Source organism: Lynx rufus, unplaced genomic scaffold, assembly GCF_022079265.1.
Source record: "Lynx rufus isolate CCGP_SWC_20201006 ecotype Redwood Valley unplaced genomic scaffold, mLynRuf1.p SCAF_5, whole genome shotgun sequence".
Taxonomy (NCBI): Eukaryota; Metazoa; Chordata; class Mammalia; order Carnivora; family Felidae; genus Lynx; species Lynx rufus.
This window is the reverse complement of record NW_025814867.1, coordinates 158,833,643-158,854,203: the sequence shown is the minus strand read 5'-3', so window position 1 is coordinate 158,854,203 and position 20,561 is coordinate 158,833,643. Positions and strand designations below refer to the sequence as shown.

General features: G+C 50.8%; 1 protein-coding gene across 3 annotated transcripts in view; it reads right to left on the bottom strand.

Annotated features, from left to right (window-relative positions):
- The window catches only part of PCNT (pericentrin), a 135,532-nt gene that overhangs the window by 95,719 nt on the left and 19,252 nt on the right, over positions 1-20,561 (bottom strand). For 2 of the 3 annotated variants that reach the window (XM_047099257.1, XM_047099258.1), the window contains exons 3-12: positions 18,467-18,562; positions 12,939-13,016; positions 12,519-12,629; positions 10,951-11,206; positions 8,751-8,806; positions 7,421-7,595; positions 6,608-6,744; positions 5,342-5,453; positions 3,542-3,794; positions 2,838-2,907 (exon numbers count right to left, since the gene is read on the bottom strand). In XM_047099257.1, coding sequence (XP_046955213.1) covers positions 2,838-2,907; positions 3,542-3,794; positions 5,342-5,453; positions 6,608-6,744; positions 7,421-7,595; positions 8,751-8,806; positions 10,951-11,206; positions 12,519-12,629; positions 12,939-13,016; positions 18,467-18,562 — 1,344 coding nt within the window. The remainder of the gene's footprint in view (positions 1-2,837; positions 2,908-3,541; positions 3,795-5,341; positions 5,454-6,607; positions 6,745-7,420; positions 7,596-8,750; positions 8,807-10,950; positions 11,207-12,518; positions 12,630-12,938; positions 13,017-18,466; positions 18,563-20,561) is intronic. The other variant, XM_047099259.1, reaches the window with a different exon arrangement.

Below are 20,561 nucleotides of genomic sequence, written 5' to 3'. Positions count from 1 at the left end.
TTAAAACCAAGACTTAAATTCCTACATTGTTATAGGAATGAACCACTGACTGACAGCAAAGAATCCAGTCCAGAAACAGACTTGTGCCCCTGGGACAACTGTAGGCACACAAAAGGTTGTGTTTTAACAAGTCTGGCCTGAAGGAGTGACTAGCCATTTGGAAAAAGGAAACAAACCCAGAGCCTATTCCTCCTGCTGGACAACAGCTAAATACCAGGTGGATAAAACTAAAACTAAAAAGGCTTTAAGAGAATCAGAAGGTGGTGCACGGAAATAGTGCGACACTCTGGGAACTGGGACAAAGAGCCAGAGGCCGAGGAGGACGCACAAGTGCAGACCCAGGCCCATGAGCCCCAGGGCGAGAGGGAAGCAGGCGGGGACTCCAAACCACAGGGGAGGGGACAAATGCCTCGAGGGCAAAAGTGTGAACTGAGCATCAGAGAGAGAGAATGGTCAGCTCAACCTTATTAAAAACCAAAGAAACACAAACTAAAAAAAGACACCAGCTGTCAGTAAGTGAGGAACACACTCTGGCAAGGCCCAGGGGCAGCAGGAGGGAAGTGGGGCTCCCACACGCTTGACGTGAGTTCAGCCAGGTGCCCTGAGGAGTGGCCTGTCGAAATTTTAAACACACAAACAAGCGAGCGTGCACACACACACTCACACACACACACATACATCCCACCACTCTTATCTTCTCTCCTTCCTGCAACATGGCCACGATGACAGGAAAAGTTTAACTTACAAGCCTACGAGGAGAAGAAACAGGAAGAGGTAATGAACCAAAGCTGACCAACCTTGAAAGACAGAAATCAGTGCCCGCGGCAAGTCTAGGGCCCAGGAGGCAAAGGGGCTGCACGCCCCAGGGTGCACACACGGGCCAGGAGGCAGGGCCTAGGGACAGGGGACCTGGCCACCTAAGGCAGGACCCCAGGAGCAGCTGTGCCGCCAGTCAGAGCTCCTCGAGACCAATGATGCCCCACGCTTCCCATGAAGACACGGCTATGGGTCCCGAACCAACACAGGAGAAACCTAGGTCCTCACAGAAACCCAGATGGACGGAGACAAAGCAGGGACACACGGGAGACACAAGAAACCCTTTAATGCCAATGGTCTTCAGACAGGTGAGAGAGACTCTGGCCCCATGGCACGGACACAACAGAGAAAGGAAGCAGAAACCCCAGAAATTGAAAATGCAATGCAAATAGGAAATTTAACAGAAAAATTTAACAAATATAAGAAAACCGGTGGCTTCATCCACAGGAGCTGCCAAGAGAGCACAGGACACTGAAGAGTGGTGACGAACAGAACAGCAGCAGACTTCCCGGAGTGCAGGGGACGGGTCTCGGACACAGAGCCCTCCCCATTCCCAGCACGAAGTGGGGGGACATGCATGAACTACCGTCTCAGAACTCCAGGGAACATATAGGGGACCCCGGAGCTGCTGGAGGCACGGGCAGCACACAAAGGGGGAATCAGCAGGTCAGGCAGTTCTCCACAGCGCTGGAGCCAGAGGACGGAGAACGTTCCAGATGTCACACCAACCAATCACACAGCAGAAGGAAACAAGTTCTCAGGGGTTGTCCTCATGTTCCCTCGAGTCTCCACTGAGGGCACAGGTACTACAGACACACAGCCATCCCCCACGCAGCATGGACCACCCAACTAGTCCCATGATGGAAGTGCACAGGGGGCCCAGAGGGTGGGACAGCACAGTGGACAAGGACAACGGGCTGCATCCGGCCAGGAGGTGCTGTTGTGCTGGGCACGAGGGGTCTGCTGCAGCAGCCACACCACACCCCGCAGGACACGCGAGGAAGTGGGAGGGAGCCCCCGGGACACGGGGGCTGTTACAATAGGCCCAGCACCTCAGAAGGGGACTGCTTGGAAACAGAGATACAGGGGCGCGTGTGCACAGAGAAAGCACTCTGTGAAGAGGCTGCTGCCCGCAAGCCAAGAAGACAGGCCTCAGAAGAAACCAGCCCTGACCTCCAACTTCCAGCCTCCAGACTGAGATGATCCATTTCTGCTGTGTGACCACCCGGTCGACGGTATCTGTTCCAGCTGCCTGAGGTGAGCAAGACACACCCTGAATGAGAACAACAGACGCTCACACTGAAGCCACTGCTCACTGGGGCAGAGTGCACCTGCACAAGGCCACCGTGCTCTGGGACGGTGTACCATCTGCCCAGGGTAACAGCCACAAGACCCAGACTACCGACACCTCAAGGCATCACCATCAAATAAAAAGGAACCTCAGGTGACAGGAAGGCCACACTGGCCACATCTCAAGTGCTCACAACTCAAGTGTCCACGGACTGATGAATGGATACAGAAGACACGGTGTGTATATATACACACAACGAACACCGGTCGGCCATAAAAAAGGAGATCTTGCCATTTGGGACAACATGGATGGACCTTGAGGGTCTAATGCTAAGCAAAATAAGTCAGTCAGAGAAGGACAAATATCGCTTAAAACGGAGCTCACAGACACAGAGAACAGACTGATGGTAGCCAGGGCTGGGAGTGGGGAGATGGGTGAAAGATCAGAACGTACTTCCAGTTACAAAATGAACAAGTCCTGGGGAGGTCACGCACAGCTTGGGGACTACAGTTACAAATGCGATATTGTGCATTTGAAAGCTGCTAAGAGTGATCTTAAAAGTTCTCATCACAAGAGAAAGAGACTTTGCAGGCCTGTGTGCTGACAGATGTTAAGTGGGCTCACTGCAGTGATCACTTTCAATCACACAAATGTCAACTCTCTACCTTGTGCACCTGAAACTAATGTTATGTGTCCACTTCCCCTCAATTAAGGAAAGAACAGAGATCACCTCAGATTGAAGGCTGGGTCCATCAACGTGCTCTCTCCTTCGTTTTTCAGACCTCTCTTCTAAAAACGCACTGGATGAATGAGAGAAAAGGTGTTTTGAAATCGCCGCATGTGCCCTTTCTCCTCCAGAGCTCTGCTCCCTCCCTCACTGCTCCCTCATCAGGAGCCTACTTCCCCTACTTCCCATCAACGACAGGAGCCCATGGCTGAGTGAGGCATTTCTGCGTGACTGCACAACCATATGACGGGAGCCACGTGTTGGAGCAGAAGGGACCCGGGGTGCTCAGGCCACACGCTCTGCTCCTAGCCTTAATGCTCCCCTGTTCTGAGGCCCAAACATAAATGCGTTTCTAAAATACAAGTCTCCACTGACCTAAAATCACAAATAAAACTAGATTTCAATTCAGCTCAAGGCTCCCATGTTTCAAAAACACCTTTAAGTGTCGTCCGGGTGGCTCAGTCAGTTAAGCGTCCAACTCTTGATTTCAGCTCAGGTCATGATGTCATGGCTCCTGGGATCTAGCCCCACGTAGGGCTCTGCACTGATGGCACGGAGCCTGCTTGGGATTCTTTCTCCTTCTGCCCCTCCCCTGCTCGCGTGTGTGCATGCATGCTTGCTCTCGCTCTCTAAACATTTTTTTTAAAAAAGCTTTTAAAAAACAAAACAAACAAAAAACACCTTTAGGATGAAAATCACTTGTTTACCTAATGTCCACAGATTCCAGAAAAGACTCTTCATTCGCCTCCTGCAGCCGCTGCTGTAACAGAATCAGGTCTTCTTGGTAACTCTTCTCAGCATCCTTTAATTTCTGCTCAAAATAAATCCTCAACTGCTCCAGCTCAGACTCGTGCTCGGTTTTCTCTCGCTGCTGCTGCTGCTGCTGCTGCTGGAAGTCTTGCTTTAGGTGCCCCAGTCCTTCCACGTGAGGCGCGTGGGCCAGGAGCTGGTCGGGTAACTCTTTAATGGGAAGGAATGATGAGATCACCTTCGGATCAAACACGAAGGAAACGTCAGGAGACACTGCAGACCCTCAACTCCAGAAAGGGCCCTGGTCCTGGCACCATGAAGGTGAAGCAGGAACCCTCCGTGGCTTACGCTGGGGGGGTGCCTCATGCAGGAAGGATCCCATTCTCCCACCCCCCCCCCAAAGCAAAGTGCTTTCTAAGGCTGGTGCTGAAGGCCTCAGAGAGACTGGAAGTGCGAGAGAGGCACTCCGTGTGCTGCTGGGGTCTCTGAGTGTGAAGGGGCCGCACTGTGGGCAGCCTCGAGGAGCTGAGAGCTCCAGCCAACAGCCAGCAAGGAAACAAGACCTCAGCCCTACAACCACAGGGACTCAATTCTGCCAGCCTCAGTGAGCCAGGTCAAGGCCCAGCCAACACCTTGATTCTGGCTACAGGTGATCCTGGGCAGAAAACCCAGCCACACCATCTCAGACTTCCAATCTACAGAACATCTGTCGGCTAATAAACGTGTGTGGCTTTAAGCCACTAAGTCTGCCAGAATCTATTAAGAGCAACAGTACAGTGACACACACTGACCTCAAGAGAACTTACCACCACCACTATTTTCAGCAAGAGAATACTGTCAGGTGGCTGGTTAACAAGTAATGATTAATTAGCCTTGAAGTAACGTGGACGTAAACCGATCACTACCCAGAAGTTTCAAAGCAAACATCCCCATAAGGACCCTTGGAGGCCAGGGCGAGGCTCCCCCACAGATCACGTGAGAGCTGAACCGTGCAGGAACTCACACCCGCAGTCCACCTACAGGAGAGCCGTGAGCCCCACCTGCCGCCACCATCGACAAACAGGATGGTGGGAAAGACAAGGTGCTGGCGGACAGCAGAGGGCAGGGGGCTACGGGGTGCCAGCAAGGCCTCATCCACCGCACACGTTTCTGGGCCTTCCTTACAACCCTGCAAGGGTGAGCACCCGACTGAAAAGGCTTTGTCTAGAGACCAGCAGAAACGCCCGTGTGTCCAGACCTCCCCCTGCCGAAGGTAACGCCAGCCAGCAGGGACTCCTCTTACAGCAGGTCTCACAGTGGGTCTGCTAGGCCCTCAGACCGGGGCGTCACCCTCAGGGCCACAGAAGTCTGACAGCAGTTGCCCCAAGCGAGCTCCCAGGGTTGAGGCGGTGCGCGGCAAGGCACACCTGTACCCCCAAGGGCCCGCCGACAACGGCATTTCTTCGGCACCCAAACACGGATAACAGGCAAACGCCAGCCCCACCATAAGCTTTATCTATCTTACACCTGAGAGGTGCCTCACGTTAACGTGAGGAAAGACGCACGGTTCCGTAGCCGCTACTCAATCAACTTGTTTAAGGATGAAACCAAGCCCCTCAAGTTTTCACCTTAAAACCACACAGATCAATCTTCAAGGAAGTTTACAAGATTGTTCCTTTTGCGCTCGCTATTATTAGGTCCCAGTTTGGAGCTTGAACAACTAAAAACACATAGCTGTAGTGCCTGAGGATGTCAGCTTCCAACATGAAAGTCCTCACCAGTCAGGTCCCGTCTGTCGGGCCTCACGGACTCCAGCTGGGACCACAGGCGCCGAATTTCCTCTTGTGACTGAGCCTTCAGCTCTTCGTAGGATGCTCGGAGGCTCTCTACCTGGAAAACGAAGCGACAGTGTGAGGCACCGTCCAATGCCAATCCCCAGGAGGTCTGTGCCCAGCACCGGGGGCAACAAGGTGAACTCCTAAAGCTACAGCCAAGCGAAAACCGGCGACAGTGGCACCAGAGAAAAACTACAGCTCATTTTATAACACGACTGTACCTGACTATAGTCTTGCTAGGACGGGAACTTTCTCTGTCGTCCCAAACACGCATCCTCTAACTTGTCAGGGGAGACCGCCAGTCAGCACCAGCCAGCACTGCCGGCCTCCCAGGGTCCCCCTGCTGTCCGCCCCAGGGGCCCTCCCTCAGCCCTCCTGCGGTACGTTGGGAATTTCTCTGCATTTTTCAGTCAACCTTCCCAGAAAGGGTCTCTGCAGGGGTGAACGGAGCCAGCCCACCCTGCATCCACAGAGCTGAGAGCAGCAACTACCATCTCCGTAAGGGGTTCGTGGTCAGGCCGAAGTGGGGACCAAGTGGGGAGTACGACTGCAGGGCTGAGGGACATGGGACATGGAAGCGCCGGCCTGCGGTGGCCCTGAGGCCCCGCCAGCTGTTTCTCATGTGGGGACAGGACAGAAGGCACCCTTCAGCAAAGGAGAATAATCGGCAGGGAGGTGATGGGGAAAGGCTGCTGGGGCAGGTGTGAAAGCCATTCTCACAACTTCCTCTTCTCATCTGAAACACAGGCACAGGCAGAAACAGACTCCACCTCCTGACTTCTTGGACAGAAGCCCTCGGGTACCTGAGGAGGATCTGGCCACGCCTCCCACCGTGGGTATGTGGTGTTCCACAGGGAAAGAGCTCTGAATACAGAAGCAGCAGAGAAGTTCCTCGTTAAGTCTTCTAAGGACTTCCTTGTCTATCTAGAGTTACGGTCGGAGAATGTGGCCTGAGACCCCTAGTGCCTGGAGTGGGGGCCCCAGAGCCCCTGGTACAGAACATGGATTCTACGTGCGTGACACTGGGCAAAACCGTCAAATCAGCCTCACAAACCGTTACCATTACTTTTGTATCTGCTAAGTACTGCGCATCTCTTTACATTCAGTACTTAAGTTTTAGCAAATGACAGAAACGGAAACAAGCCCACCCAAAATCTCCTAAAACCCCCTCCCTTGCTAAGTAGTAGAAACAAGGGCGCCCCTGCCCACCTCCCGCTGCTTTTCCATCTCCTGGTCACGGAGTCTCAGCTCCAGGTCCTCTAAGTGCCGGCAGCGCTCAGACTGCAGGTCTTCGCGCAGCTTCCTCATGTCTGTGTCATGCTGAGCCTCCAGAGTCCTCAGCGCAACTGGGGAGAGGACACCGCACTCAGGGTGTGGCGTTCTCAACAGCACAGGAGCACAGCCACCCCAGCCCTCCGTCCCTCCAGACCCCACTGTCCGCAGGGGTGCAGGAGGGTCAGGGAGGATGAGGGAGGGTCAGAGAGGATGAGGGAGGGTCAGAGAGGATGAGGGAGGGCCAGGGAGGATGAGGGAGGGTCAGGGAGGGTCAAGGAGGATGAGGGAGGGTCAGAGAGGATGAGGGAGGGTCAGGGAGGATGAGGGAGGATGAGGGAGGGTCAGGGAGCATCGGGGGGTGCGTGGCAGCCCAGGCAGGCACCAGCTCCTCTCCAGCAGCAGCACCAGGTGACCGGGATAAAAGGTAAACAATCACAGTATTAGTTTTCTCAGGGCAATTTAACAATGGAACAAGGACAAACATCTCCGAAATAAAGTTTTCAGGAGAGGTTAGGGAGAAGTCTGGAGAAGTCTGTGGTCAACGAAGAGAGCCTCCAAGGCTGAGCCCAAGCAGCCCAGCTGGCCCACACCTGTCACGCCTGTCACCACCACCGCGGGTGACTCTGGCGCCAGCAGGCAGGGCGCTCTGCCCTGTTCAAGGCTGTCACAGCACGTGACTTCTGTTCTACATTCCATGGGAGCATTCAGTCCCCTCTTCAAACTTGCTCGTTTTAAGTAGAAACTCACTTTCAGCCTGATTTTTGGCTTGAAAAATCTTCTCCAATTCAGCTTTCTGTTCCGCCAATTCTTTCTTAAACTGGTCTTGTAAATTCTCCAACTCCAATCGATGCTTTGCAGACAATTCTCTGCGTAGGTTTTCCAGGCATAAACCTCTCTCGGATTCCCAGTCTTGCTTCAGGGTCTAACCCAAATAAGGAAAGAAGATGACTATGGGCCAACAGTTGATGATCTGTGGCAAAAAATTCAAATTACATTCGAAAACCAGGTCTGGGCAGTCGCCGCGCCCAGATAGAACTATCAGCACAGGAACCTGGATGGTCCCCCCTTAAAGGGACAGACACAGAGACAGCAAGGATCGCCTGCCTAGAAACAAAGCAGGGGCGGAGGTTACACTCGACGATTCACGCACTGTCCCCCACGAAAGACCCAGGGTGCTACATCACCTGACCTCTTCTGGGGGCTGGCTCTGTCCCAAATGCCCTAAGAAATGAGTCCTCACTGTCCAGCTTAGACAGGTGGGGAGCTGGGGCACAAACCTTCAACCTGGGACAAGCCTCCACCAACAGCCTGAGCAGAACAGACAGGACATAAACACCCACATGCCCCATGTCATACATGTCCCCTACCGTCACCAACGTCCCTCACATCCTCCAACCTCACCAGCCACTTCCTCTGCCGTCACCGACATGGAAGGCCCTTCTACACATGTAGCCTTGAAAAAGGCCCCATCATCAGAATCAAAAGCTCCAGTGAGAGACTCCCGTGACACCCTAAAACAGAACTCTTTCCCCCGGGGAGGACAACCGCAGGACAAGCTGGTATAGTCAGCACGGCACTCAGGGCCCACTGCTGCCCAGCCTCGCTGCACTCCGTGCACCCCACCTCCGCCCCTCTTCCGCCTGCACCCCGCCCCCCCAACAGAGCACCCAGAACCTGCATGCTTCACACACACGTTAGACTCAGTTGTCACAGTGTGCCTCCCTGCAGGGAACATCTGTCAGTCCTAAAGCAGAGCGAAGGCCAGGCCATAGGGGCCACTTGGGAACCAGACTTTGGGGTGCAAGAGCTTCATACTACAGAACAAGTACACACAAAACTCCCAATAAGCTGTGCCGACAAACTCAAACTGTACAAGTAGAAGAATGCTTTGGCTCTAACTCAAAAAGCAATGCATTCTCAACCAGCACATTCAATTAAAGCTCTGACTGGATTTTGTCTGAATCAGGTGAGGGGCTTTCCTGGGGGGAGCCCGGAGGTGAGGTGGGGGCAAGCCACCGGGATAGAGGACAAAAGGGAAACTCTGCAGACACAGAGTGACATTTCTAACGACGTCTACCTCGATCATCCGCACGTTTTTCTCCATTTCTGACTGTAACTTCTCCTTCAGCTCAGCTGCAAGAAAAACAGAAAAGCAGATCAGATCGAAGTTCCCCCCAGTCTGCTCACTCAGGAGGTGAGAGGGCTGCTCCCCAGGAAGGCTCACCGACACTAACAGGACAACAGGGTACATGTCTGTGGGGGAGTAAGAACTCGATGTATGGTTTAATTAACAAATGATACTCATGCCTACATCCGGACAGAGCCTTCCAGCCAGACCGACAGCCCGACACAAGCTGGCTCTGGGGCCGCAGGGGCTCACCCTCTGGTCTGTCTGCCCCACCCCGGGCCCCCACACACCTAGGCCTGTCATTCAGGCTCCCCCCGTGCCAGACTCCAGGCAAGGTACTGGCAGACAGACAGGTAAAGACCTTCTGGGACCCAGCAGGTCCCAAGCCGAGAGGGAAGAAGCACAAGAAAAGAGGTACCAGTGCTGAGGGTGCGGGGGAGGGAAAAGGCGGGACCTGCGGGCATGGCACGGCATAGACTGGGAGGTGCACACACACCTGGACGTGTGGGCCCTGGAAAGAGACGCAGGAACGAGCCAAGGTGGAGCCGGTGCCAGTCAACGGTGCACGAGCAAGGTGAGCGTGGTCTGAGCAAGCCCAGAACTCAAGCGAAGAGCCAGACACTGCCTCTGAGGGAAGGTCACGGGGGCCTGGCCCACGGCAGAGGGCCTCACGGAGCAGAGGACAAGTGTGGGCCCTCTGTGGTCTTGTTACCAGAGGTGAGCACAGAGTAAATGGCTCAGAAAGAGACCTAAGCCAAAGCGTGTTTTGTGCTTTTAAAAAATGAGGAAATTGGGTGCCTGGGGGCTGGCAGTTAAGCGTCTGACTCTTGGTTTCAGCTCAGGTCATGATCCCATGGTTCATGGGTTAAAACCCCGAGTCAGGCTCTGCACTGGCATGGAGCCTGCCTGGGATTCTCTCTCCCTCTCTCTCTGCACCCAGCCCACTCATGTGTGCCCGTTCTCTCAAAATAAATAAATAAACTTAAATTAAAAATGAGCAAAAACAGGAAGACATCAAACTACTTATTTATGTTTCCTTGAACCCACATGAGGAAACAGGACAGTAACCCTGGAACCTGAGAAGACGGGCTCCCTCTTGGAGGTGGGGGTTGGGGGGTGGGGCGCAGAGAAGAGGAAGACTTTCAACACATCCAGGGCCACGCACACCGGTTTCGTTTTTCAAATGAAAAACTCAACAAATAGGCAGATAAGCAGGGAAACGGGGTGACTGCTCATGGGCAAGAGTTTATTTCTGGGGGATCAATTTGTAACCTTAGATTGTGGGGATGTGTGCGCGACTCTGAGATGCACACCCTGAATGGTAGAATTGTATGGTGTGTGAATTATAGCACGATCAAGCTGTTAAAAAACTGATGCTTATATTTATTTAATCATTATTAAAAGCACCAACGTGTTATAGTCAGATTTAAACAATTAAAACTACATATCCTGCTAAAACTTATCAGTTATTTACATCTACTGACCGAATTTTAAAAAAACTTGAAATTTGTAAAAAACGTCCTCTTATCATATACCAATTGGAAATAAGGCGGTATTTATATATAAGTGGCATACCTATATACGTGAATAGAAGTTTTTTATCTTTAAAAAAATGAAAAACAAAACTGATGTTTACAAAAAGTAGTGATTGACAAAAAGTGTACAAAAGAAACATTAAAACGTACAAGTATGCCTCAGATGTAAACAAAGAGATCAGACTAGGCCAGAGAATCACCAAATGAAAAGGTGCCTAAGCTGTCCACCAGGAGCCACATGGCCCCATGGAGTGCGCAGCCTGGGGGACACGTCCAGAAGCCCCCGAGTCAGTCGACAAAGCTCAGCCACAGACACAGTCCCATGAGAGGTGGACACGGACACTTCCGGCACACGAGCAGGTCACCTCCAACAGCGTGGCTTCCAAACCTGCCACGAGCCCACGGGAGAAGCGGATGCAAGGTGAGGGGACAACAGGGTCCCCACAGAGCAGGATGCACGCGGCCCCACCCAGGAGGTGGACGGCGGCCCGCGCGCCCCGCACTTCGCACGTCAACACTACTCCCGGGAGACACTCCTACGGGGTCACCCACATCCCCCCCCACCCGAAGCAGACGCGTGGCGGTGAAGCCCCCGCACACCTGCCCACCCGTACCGGTCTCGCGGCTGTACCGCAGCGCCGCCGCCTCCTGCTCCCTGGCGTGCTGCTCCCGCACAAGCCCCAGCTCCTGCTGCTGTCTGCTCCGCAGCAGGGCCAGCTCCTGGGCGTGCCGGCCGTTGAGCATGGCCCGCAGCTCCGTCAGCGCCGTCTCCTTCTCCTTCTGGAGGTTGGCCTGCGTCAGCTCCAGCTGCGCCGTGTGCATGTTGCTGAGACTCAGGCGCAACGCCTCCAGCTCCAGGGAGGGCACCGGCTGCAGGAGAGAGAGGGGTTTCTGGGCTGCAGGTGGAATCTGGTACACGGCTCACGCGCGCCCGCAAGGACGCCGCAGCGGCACCCCACCACCACGTGCTGCTTGCACCTGCTCCCCGAGAGCTCACACTCAAGGGACGGCACACCAGCTCGGCCCCCCACGGGACCTCAGTTGTCCCGGCCGCCCTCGGGCAGCCCTGGCACCGCCCAGCAGCTCCCCAACCGCCTAAAACCACCCACCCGATACTATCCGGAAGCCCCTCCGGCCCACGTGTCCTCTCCCTCCACCTAAACCACAGCCCTGCGGTGGTGTCCTCCTTGAGCTCCCAGGCCACAAAGGGTGGCCCCCAAGCTCCTTCCAGGCAGACTCCCCAGCCCACAGGCCTGTCCTGCTGGCTGGAGACAGGTGAGCAGCCGTTCCAGAGACTGCAAGCCCCTCGTCAGAAACATGGGAATGACAACCAGAATATGGACAGTGGGAAGCTCTGGACAGTCACTGACAATGAGGGCAAAACGTGAGGCCAAAGAGTGCCCAGAAGCGGCCAAGTTAACGACACCAACAGGAACCCCAGGTCCAGACCAGAGACAGAGTGAGCTCTGTACTTCGCTGCTCTGGAAGGTGGGCACACTTCTGTGCCTGGCTAAGATGTGCTGAATCTGTTTCTCCTTCCACTGCCTTGGGGGAAAGTGGAGGAAGGCCAGGGTTCCGGGGAGCATACTTTATTCCCAATTAACACAAACAACAGAAAAACATACTTAGAACTAGGCACTTAAGGGACACCCAGAAGCACATAGAAAGAAAATGAATGAAGGAGAGCAACAACAGAAATCATGGCAAGAGAACACATCTCCCGAGAGACCGGCAGGGACGTCCCGCAGGACAGCAAGGCCACAGTGAGCGACAGGGATGCACACGGCCCTCCCTCCACACGAGTATGTCCACAGCACCCCGTGCTCCCTGTAGGTGGCAGGCACCAGGGGAGTCAGATGTGCCTTCAGGATGGCCTTGCTCATGGCGGTGGCACTGCCTGGGTTTAATGAGTGGGAGCACGGCTGATGGGGAAACATCCGGCTGTGCGGTGAGCAGCACCTGGCCAGACACACTGCCCCCGAGTATCCTTGCGTGTCCACCTGTCCTTCCGATGGCCCCACACAAAACGAGGCTGCCACACACATCTGTCCACTTTGTGACAAACCTCTCCTTCCTGCAACCCTCCCAGATCCCAAAACCCACGAGTGTAAGACACAGGGTGCGTGTGCAGGGACCAGCCATGCCCGAGCACCTGGATGGGGGCCCAAGCATCCCGGGTCACCTGGGTCTGCAGCTGGACCTGCCACATCTCCACCGGTTGCTGTGTGCCAACCTCATCCTCCGGTCTTCTCATCCGTTCTGCAATTTCTAGTATACATTCTTGTTCACGTTCCTGAAGAAGGAAAGCGAAGGATGTGACCCAGAGAATTCACACGAGAAAACAGTCACTAGGAACAATTACGACATCCCAGAGAGAACAGAGAACATGTGTGCACAAAAACTGGCCCAGGAGTGTTCACTGGTCACAATCACCAGAAGGAGGAAGCAACCCACGTGTCCCCTGACAGGTGAATACAGAAACAAGGTGTGGCAAAGCCATTCAAAGGGGTTCCAGTCAGCCATAAAAAGGTATGACCTACAGGCACGTGCTATGACACTGATAACCTCAAGATACACTCGGTGCAAGATGCCAGACACGTACTGTGTGGTTCTGTGAATATGCAATGTCCAGAACAGGCAAATCCACAGGGACGGAATGCTGACTGGTGGGTGCCAGGGCCTGGAAGGAGAGAGGAAAGGGGAATGACTGCCAGTGGGTATGGCAGGTTCCTTTTAGGGTAATGAAAATGTTTTGGAATTAGACAGTTGTAGTTATACAACAAAGTGACTATACTAAAAGCCACTGAAATACGTACTTTAGTGAATTTTATACACGTGAATTATATCTGAATAAAAGTAACTACGAAGGAACATTCAGCCTGTTTAAGTGGCCTGGGGTAAAGCGGAAACCCACAGAAAGAGAGGCTGCAGGTGTATATGGGACAGCAATGTGACCTCCCTGGGCCATCTGCCCCTCCTCAGTCAAAGGAGGGAAGTGATACTTACAGGAGGGAAAATGCACACAAAAAGCCTGGAAGAGGTGGGTGCCAATAAAAGCTGAACCTGAAGATGTAAATTGAAACATCATTTTATAGCAACTAAATTGGCAAAAGTTGTTGATAATGTTGATCCTCAATGTCACCAAGGACATGGAAAAATAACCGAATACTGTCACCGACAGAATAAGTTGCTATAACTTTTTCGTAAGAGATATCTCGACACCGTATGTCAAGAACCATAGAAAACATTTCTGTCTAGGGGTGCCTGGATGGCTCAATCGGTTGAGCGTACGACTTGGCTCGGGTCATGATCTCACGGTTCACGGGTTTGAGCACTGCGTTGGGACTCTGTGCTGACAGCTCAGAGCTTGGAGCCTGCTTCGAGTTCTGTGTCTCCCTCTGTTTCTGCCCCTCCCCATTCGCACCCTGTCTCTCTCTCTCTCTCTCTTAAAAATAAACATTAAAAAATTAAAAAGAAAGAAAGTGTTTCTGTCTTAATATTCCCAACTCTAGAAAATTTTCAGCATCAATACTCCGAAGGGAAAAGAAAAGCTACAGGCCCTCTATGAGCAGTCCAGTCTCCTCTCCCCTAGCCAGCCCCCACCCCGCCTAGAGCCTGCGCTGGAGCACACCCCACCTGGAGCAGCCACTACAGCCACAGGCCTCCCAGCTTCCCTTACATGACAGCCCAGACCTTTCTCTGAGGCTTGTCTACAAAGCACCTCGGACTCAAACCAATCTGAAATTCTCCTGCCCCAACTAGGGCTCCTCCAACATTAGCTACCTCAGTCAACAGCACCCCCAAACCCTCACAGTCCTATTCCTGCCTCCCCTCCCATCAACCCCACAAGCTCAAGGCCAGTCCTGGCATTCCGCCATTCCCATGAGCATGGCTGACTGGCCCCCGTGGTCACGTGGCCTAATGTGCGGTCACTGGCTTGGAGACTGGGTAATACATTCAGAAAACAAATCTGACCTCGTCATACTCCCTTGAAAGACTCCATGAGTCTGCTGCCCTTGCCATAAAATCCCTGCAGGGTGCAGAGCCGCCCTCTGTCCCACTGGGCACCTGCCTCATGCCCCAGGAACACGAATCCTGGAACAGCTATGCCTCCCTCCTCTAGCTCCTCTGGGCCCTTCCCAGCCTCTGTGACCATTTTAAGCCTTGACTTAAAAACCCTTGACCGTAAGCCTTGGCTCCCGCTGCTCCTGAAACACACGTCTGATGCCAGGAAGCGGTCAGTACCGTTGGTGAAGACGCACATGCAAGCGGCCTCTATCTGCGAGGCCAGCAACGTGGAATCACAGTGCTCAAAGGGGAGCGCTAGAGCCAGTTAAAATATCACCATGGATCCTTTTTCAAATTAAGGATTTTTCCCCAATGGGAAACAGTAACATAGGAGTGTCCAGTTCTAAACATAAAATAGGCATGGGGCGCTGGGGTGGCTCAGTCAGTTAAGCATCCATCCCACTCTTGATTTTGGCTCCGGTCACGAGCTCATGGTTCATGGGTTCAAGCCCTGCATTGGGCTTGTGCTGACAGTGCGGAGCCTGCTTGGGATTCTCTCTCCTCTTTTTCTGCCCCCCCCCCACCCCATCTCCCCGCTCTCTCTCTCTCTCTCTCTCTCTCTCTCTCAGAAATAAACTTAAAAAAAAAAACATTTAAACATAAAAGGCACAATCTTAAAACATTTTTGCTATAAACATCAGGATTGTTGGATAAAACATATCAAAAGTGACTTCTGAAGGGGCGCCTGGGTGGCTCAGTCGGTTAAGTGCCTGACTTCAGCTCAGGTCATGATCTCACGTTCATGAGTTCCAGCCCCATACAGGGCTCTGTGCTGACAGCTCAGAGCCTGGAGCCTGCTTCTGTATGTGTCTCTCTCTCTGTCCCCTGCCCCCCCCCCACTTGCGCGCTCTCTCTCAAAAATAAACACTAGAAAAAAGTGACTTTTGAGGGAACACCTCCCCCCGCTGTGCCAGAAAGAAGGGATGTGGAATCTAAAATGATCTAGGGAGACAGGGACACTTAAGAGCAGCACGTGGTCCCAGAATCAGAGGCTCTGCCAGGCCGGTGGTTGGTAACGTGATGTCTGACATTGCCAGGTTTCCTGAAGGGCTGTGCAGCAGGACAGACATCCTCACTGCCCGTGGGGAGGAAGGCCAGGTACAGGGAGGTCAGGAAGCTTCTCTATCTCCAAATGGGAAGGCAGAGGGGATGAGCTGGGGGCAGCTCTCCTGAGAAATTAAAACCCAGGCCTATTCCTCATATTGTTTACAAATTTACATATGCCACGGGGTGCAGAAATCCCCAAGCAAAGAAACTGACCTGAAAACAAGTCTTAGTGAAGAGCTACTTCTGGGACACTGATCAAATACAAATCCAGCACCCATCTGGAAGGACTCCCACAAGCCAAGACAGATATTCTCACGGAACTCATACAAACACCTCACTAAAGATGAGAACACAACAGGCTACTCCAAAAACGATGACAAGTACACAGAAAACAACATATTAGAAAGAGAAAAGGTCTCAAGCAGTAGCACCCACGGTGGCCCCATCACACAGGTGTGCAGGCCAAAATACTCAAAGTGATCCAAATAATCCCAAGCCTCACATTAAAAAAAATTTTTTTTACATTTATTTTTGATAGAGAGAGACAGAACACAAGTGGGGAAGGGGCAGAGAGAGAAAGAGACACAGAATCTGAAGGAGGCTCCAGGCTCCGAGCTGTCAGCACAGAGCCTGACATGGGGCTCGAACTCACAAACCGCGAGATCATGACCTGAGCCGAAGTGGGGCGCTTAATCGACTAAGCCACCCAGGCGCCCCCAAGCCACACATTTAATTTAAAGTGAATAACTAATCATACCTTTAAATACTAGGCAACATTTAGATCTGCTCATTAAAAAGGACAGTTATGCTTAATTAAAAAAACAGCTTGAGAGGCACCTGTGGGTGGCTCAGTCGGTTAAGTGTCCAACTTCGGCTCAAGTCATGATCTCATGGTTCGTGAGTTCGAGCCTCGTGTCAGGCTCTGTGCTGACAGCTCAGAGCCTGGAGCCTGCTGCAGATTCTCTGTCTAAACTCTCTCTCTGCCCCTCCCCACTTGCTTATGCTCTCTCTTTCTCTCTCAAAAATAAACATTAAAAAAATTTTTTTAATGGTTAAGATGGTAAGTTTTATGTTAAGTGTATTTTACAATTAAAAAATGACAAAAATATACACTGAGGGAATTATAAATGAAGTTTAACTATTCTAACATCCTTGTACTATCAAAGAGTGAAGGTGTTAATTAGATTTAGATATAAAGAAGTATAAATGTTGTATGTAATAAGCTCACCGTTGAAAGAATAGAAACTGAGTATATTATTACTCCAAAATGAGTAAAGGGAGAATTAAAAAAAAGAAATCTCCTGATAAAAAAATAATCCAATGAAATGTAAGCTCAAACACATCGAAGTTTACATTAAATATAAATGAATTAAACTACACACAGGGGCTCCTGGGTGGCTCAGTCAGTTGAGTGTCCAACTTCGACTCAGATCGTGATCTCACAGTTCAAGAGCTGGAGCCCCACGTTGGACTTGCTGCTGTCAGCACGGAGCCTGCTTGGGATCCTCTGTTCCCCTCTCTCTGCCCCTCCCCTGCTCGTTCTTTCTCTCTCTCTCAAAAATGAATAAACAGGGGCGCCTGGGTGGCTCAGTCGGTTAAGCGACCGACTTCGGCTCAGGTCATGATCTCCCGCTCTGTGAGTTCCAGCCCTGCGTCGGGCTCTGTGCTGACAGCTCAGAGCCTGGAGCCTGCTTCGGATTCTGTGTCTCCCTCTCTCTCTGGCCCTCCCCCATTCATGCTCTGTCTCTCTCTGTCTCAAAAATAAATAAACGTTAAAAAAAAAATTTATTAAAAAAATGAATAAACATTTATTAAAAAAAAACTATCCAATAAAAAAACAGACACTGTCAGAATAATTTTTAAAAATCAACGCCATGCTGTTTCCCACAACATACATCTAAAACACAAAGACACAAAGATTTCGGAAGGGAAAGGATAAAAAAGACCAGAATCACGTCTGATCCAATGACACAAAGTTCTAAAGCCTAACTGCCACGGAAAATCAGGACGGTGTTGACTCTGGGGTGTGGGGAGGAGCGCAGCAGGGCACGAGGAAGATTCCAGGTCCAGCACTGTGCTATTTCTTACTGCAGAAGGAACATGTAGTATTTACTGTGTATTCATTTGTTAAGCTGCGTGTACACTTTATGTACTTTCTACTTCTCTGCGCACATGCTATATGTCACAGTTTAAAACAAGTATGAAAATGGGTATTTAAGGGTGAGTTTTATGGACCCCACCAGAGACCATTTTTCCAGGCCCTGCCTATGATCTACATTTCTCCTGCAATAACACAGATTAAAAACCAAACTTGCTCACTGCCTAAAGTAATGTGGACTGAGTCCCACTAGAATCAAACGTCTAAAATACAGGCTTTAGGGGTGCCTCACCAGCTCGGCTGGTAAAGCATGTGACTCTTGATCTCCGGGTTCTGAGTTCAAGCCCCACATTGGGCGTGGAGCTTGTCTAAAAAAAACTGTTTATAATACAGACTTTTAACACAACACTTTAAAACTAATCAGTTCAGTATCTAATAAATTTCCTCCCAAATACCAAAACAAAACAAACGTAAGGAATTAATTCAACACATGTGGAATTCACGTCAGGCCCTGTGGCAGAAAACGGGACCACGGGAGAGATGAGGGCCAGGCCCAGGAAACACGCCTCGACAACAAGGCGGCAGGTGAGCGAGGGAGGTCACACGTGACAGCTATCCTCAACGCACAACAGGCAACTTTCTCTCTTCAACATGGGGCAAAAAAAGATCAGAGGTCCCAAGGAAGGGAGAGGTGGGCTCGGTCAGAAGGGTCCCCAGAGAGACTTCCACACCGGGGCAGCGCCAAGGGAGCAGGGCCTGCAGGGGAAGCTCTGAAGCCCGCTTTCTTTGCTTCGAGTTTCTACACTTCACGAGACAGGACCCTTCAGAGACCGAGTCCTCTCTCTGGTCTGGATTTCTACAACAGGGTGAAACCCCCTCAGGAGCAACACGCTTTAACAGAGAAGCCTGAAGAATACCTCTGTGATGACCTGAGGCTGTTCCGGATGGTCGCCGTCTGTGTTCCGCTGTGGCCGCGCCGAAGCCCCCGTCCTCTCTCCATCGGAGTCCTCCGGCTGAGAGGGGAAGGGCCAGAGAAGAGCATTTATAGCAACGTCCAGAGCTGCGACCTCAGCCTTCTGGCCAGTGCCCACACCAGCTCCAGCCCCACTCGTTCACGGCATGCTTTCCTCCAGAAACAATTCTCAATCCCTAAACATTTTTTATGCGACTCATTTCCCTAATGATGCTGCTGTCCTTCCTAATGAATTTTGCTTCAAGTTATTTCACTGTGCGACTGATGTCTAAATTACTAAATTTTTAGTTTCTCAATAAATTCTACTCTTTCAGACACATGCACATTTTCTATGCTCTTATTTTTATGTAAGTTCAAATATTTCATCCTCATGATTTTCCATTTCTAGATAAATTTTTCCTTAATAATTTGTAATAAATTCCTCAATATTTTTAAAAAGAGTATTTTATCATCTCAAACCTGAGTTTAAAGTTTCCCAATGAATTATCCCTGATGTTTTTTTGGCCCATAAATTCACAGTAATTCTGGGCTTTTAATCTGCTGTGCAAAATGAATTGATAATGACTGTCTGCAAAAAAGTTAGGTGATGTCCAAAGAAAATCTATGTTTGAAATATGAAATCAAAATACCTGTAAGTCTCTCTCATGCCTTTGTCATTAACCACAGCATCACCTTAACTCTGGGTACATTACGGGGGTCTGCTGGACCAACATGACTGTCATTTCTTCTTTAAGCAGTTATAACTATTTGAAGGGGCTGATATTTCATAAATTTTCTCTTTTGGGTCTTCAAAAACACACACACAAAAGTTACTTACTTCTTTAAGAAATAGAGTAAAACATTTTATTTTGCCATTACTACGTGGGCCCACTAGATCCCGTGTAGTGTCTAAGATACAAGACGGACCTGAGCAGTCTTGTTTTCATCTATCATGGCACCATGTCATCATCCTAGGAATTATTTCATCAGACTCAGCAGTTTTTCCAACTGTGCCAAGAACCACCAAAACAATGAGAAAACAGGAGAAAGGGAGCCGCCCGGAGGATGAGGAAACAGTGCGGTGAAATCACCATCTTGCAGTATTTTTTTACTCACTGCAGAGACTCGCTGCAACCTGTCTTCAACATGATAGCCAAGAACTTTTTGTTTTCCTCCCAAAATGGCAACGAGAAGAAAGCCAACAGGACAGCCTTTCATAATCATTAGATGAATTAAAAGATGAATGCTGAGAGAGAACAGCACTTGAGGCCAAGGATGATGGCAAAATTGACAGTAAAAATGAAGTCTCAGATTACAAGTCTTCACATACAATATTCAGTCAAGTTTCTCAAAATCAGGAATCAGTGAACAGAACGTTTTTTTAAATTTATTTATTTTTGAGAGACAGAGAGAGCATGAATACGAGCAGGGGAAGGGCAGAGGGGGAGGGGCAGAGGGAAAGGGAGAGAAAGAATCCCAAGCAAGCTCTGCACTCAGTACGGAGCTCGTGCGGGGCTCGAACTCATGAACAGTGAGATCATGACCTGAGTTGAAATCAAGAGTCTACACCCAACCCAATGAGAGCCACCAAGGCACCTCTAATGTGTAGAACAACATTTCTAAGAAGAAAGAGGAAGCATGATAGTCTCATCCAGCATCACTCACAAGAAGGCTCCAACTCACAACATTTTGCATCAAGAACCTCCATCATCCCACTTGCTAAGAGCATATCAGTATTCTTTAATTTTTACTTCTACGTGACAAAATTTACTTGATATAAAGAGGTATGGGGCACCTGGGTGGCTCAGTCAGTTGAGCGTCCAACTGTGGCTCAGGTCATGATCTCAAGGCTCAGGAGTTCAAGCCCCACATAGGGCTCTGCACTGACAGCTCAGAGCCTGGAGCCGCTTCGGATTCTGTGTCTCCCCCTCTCTGTCCCTCTCCTGCTCGCACTCTGTTTCTCTCTCTCAAATAAAAAATAAAAAACATTTTAAAAAATTTAAAAAGAGGTATCAAAAATTTTAATATCATTTTAACTTACTGCTTTATTCTTACTCCGG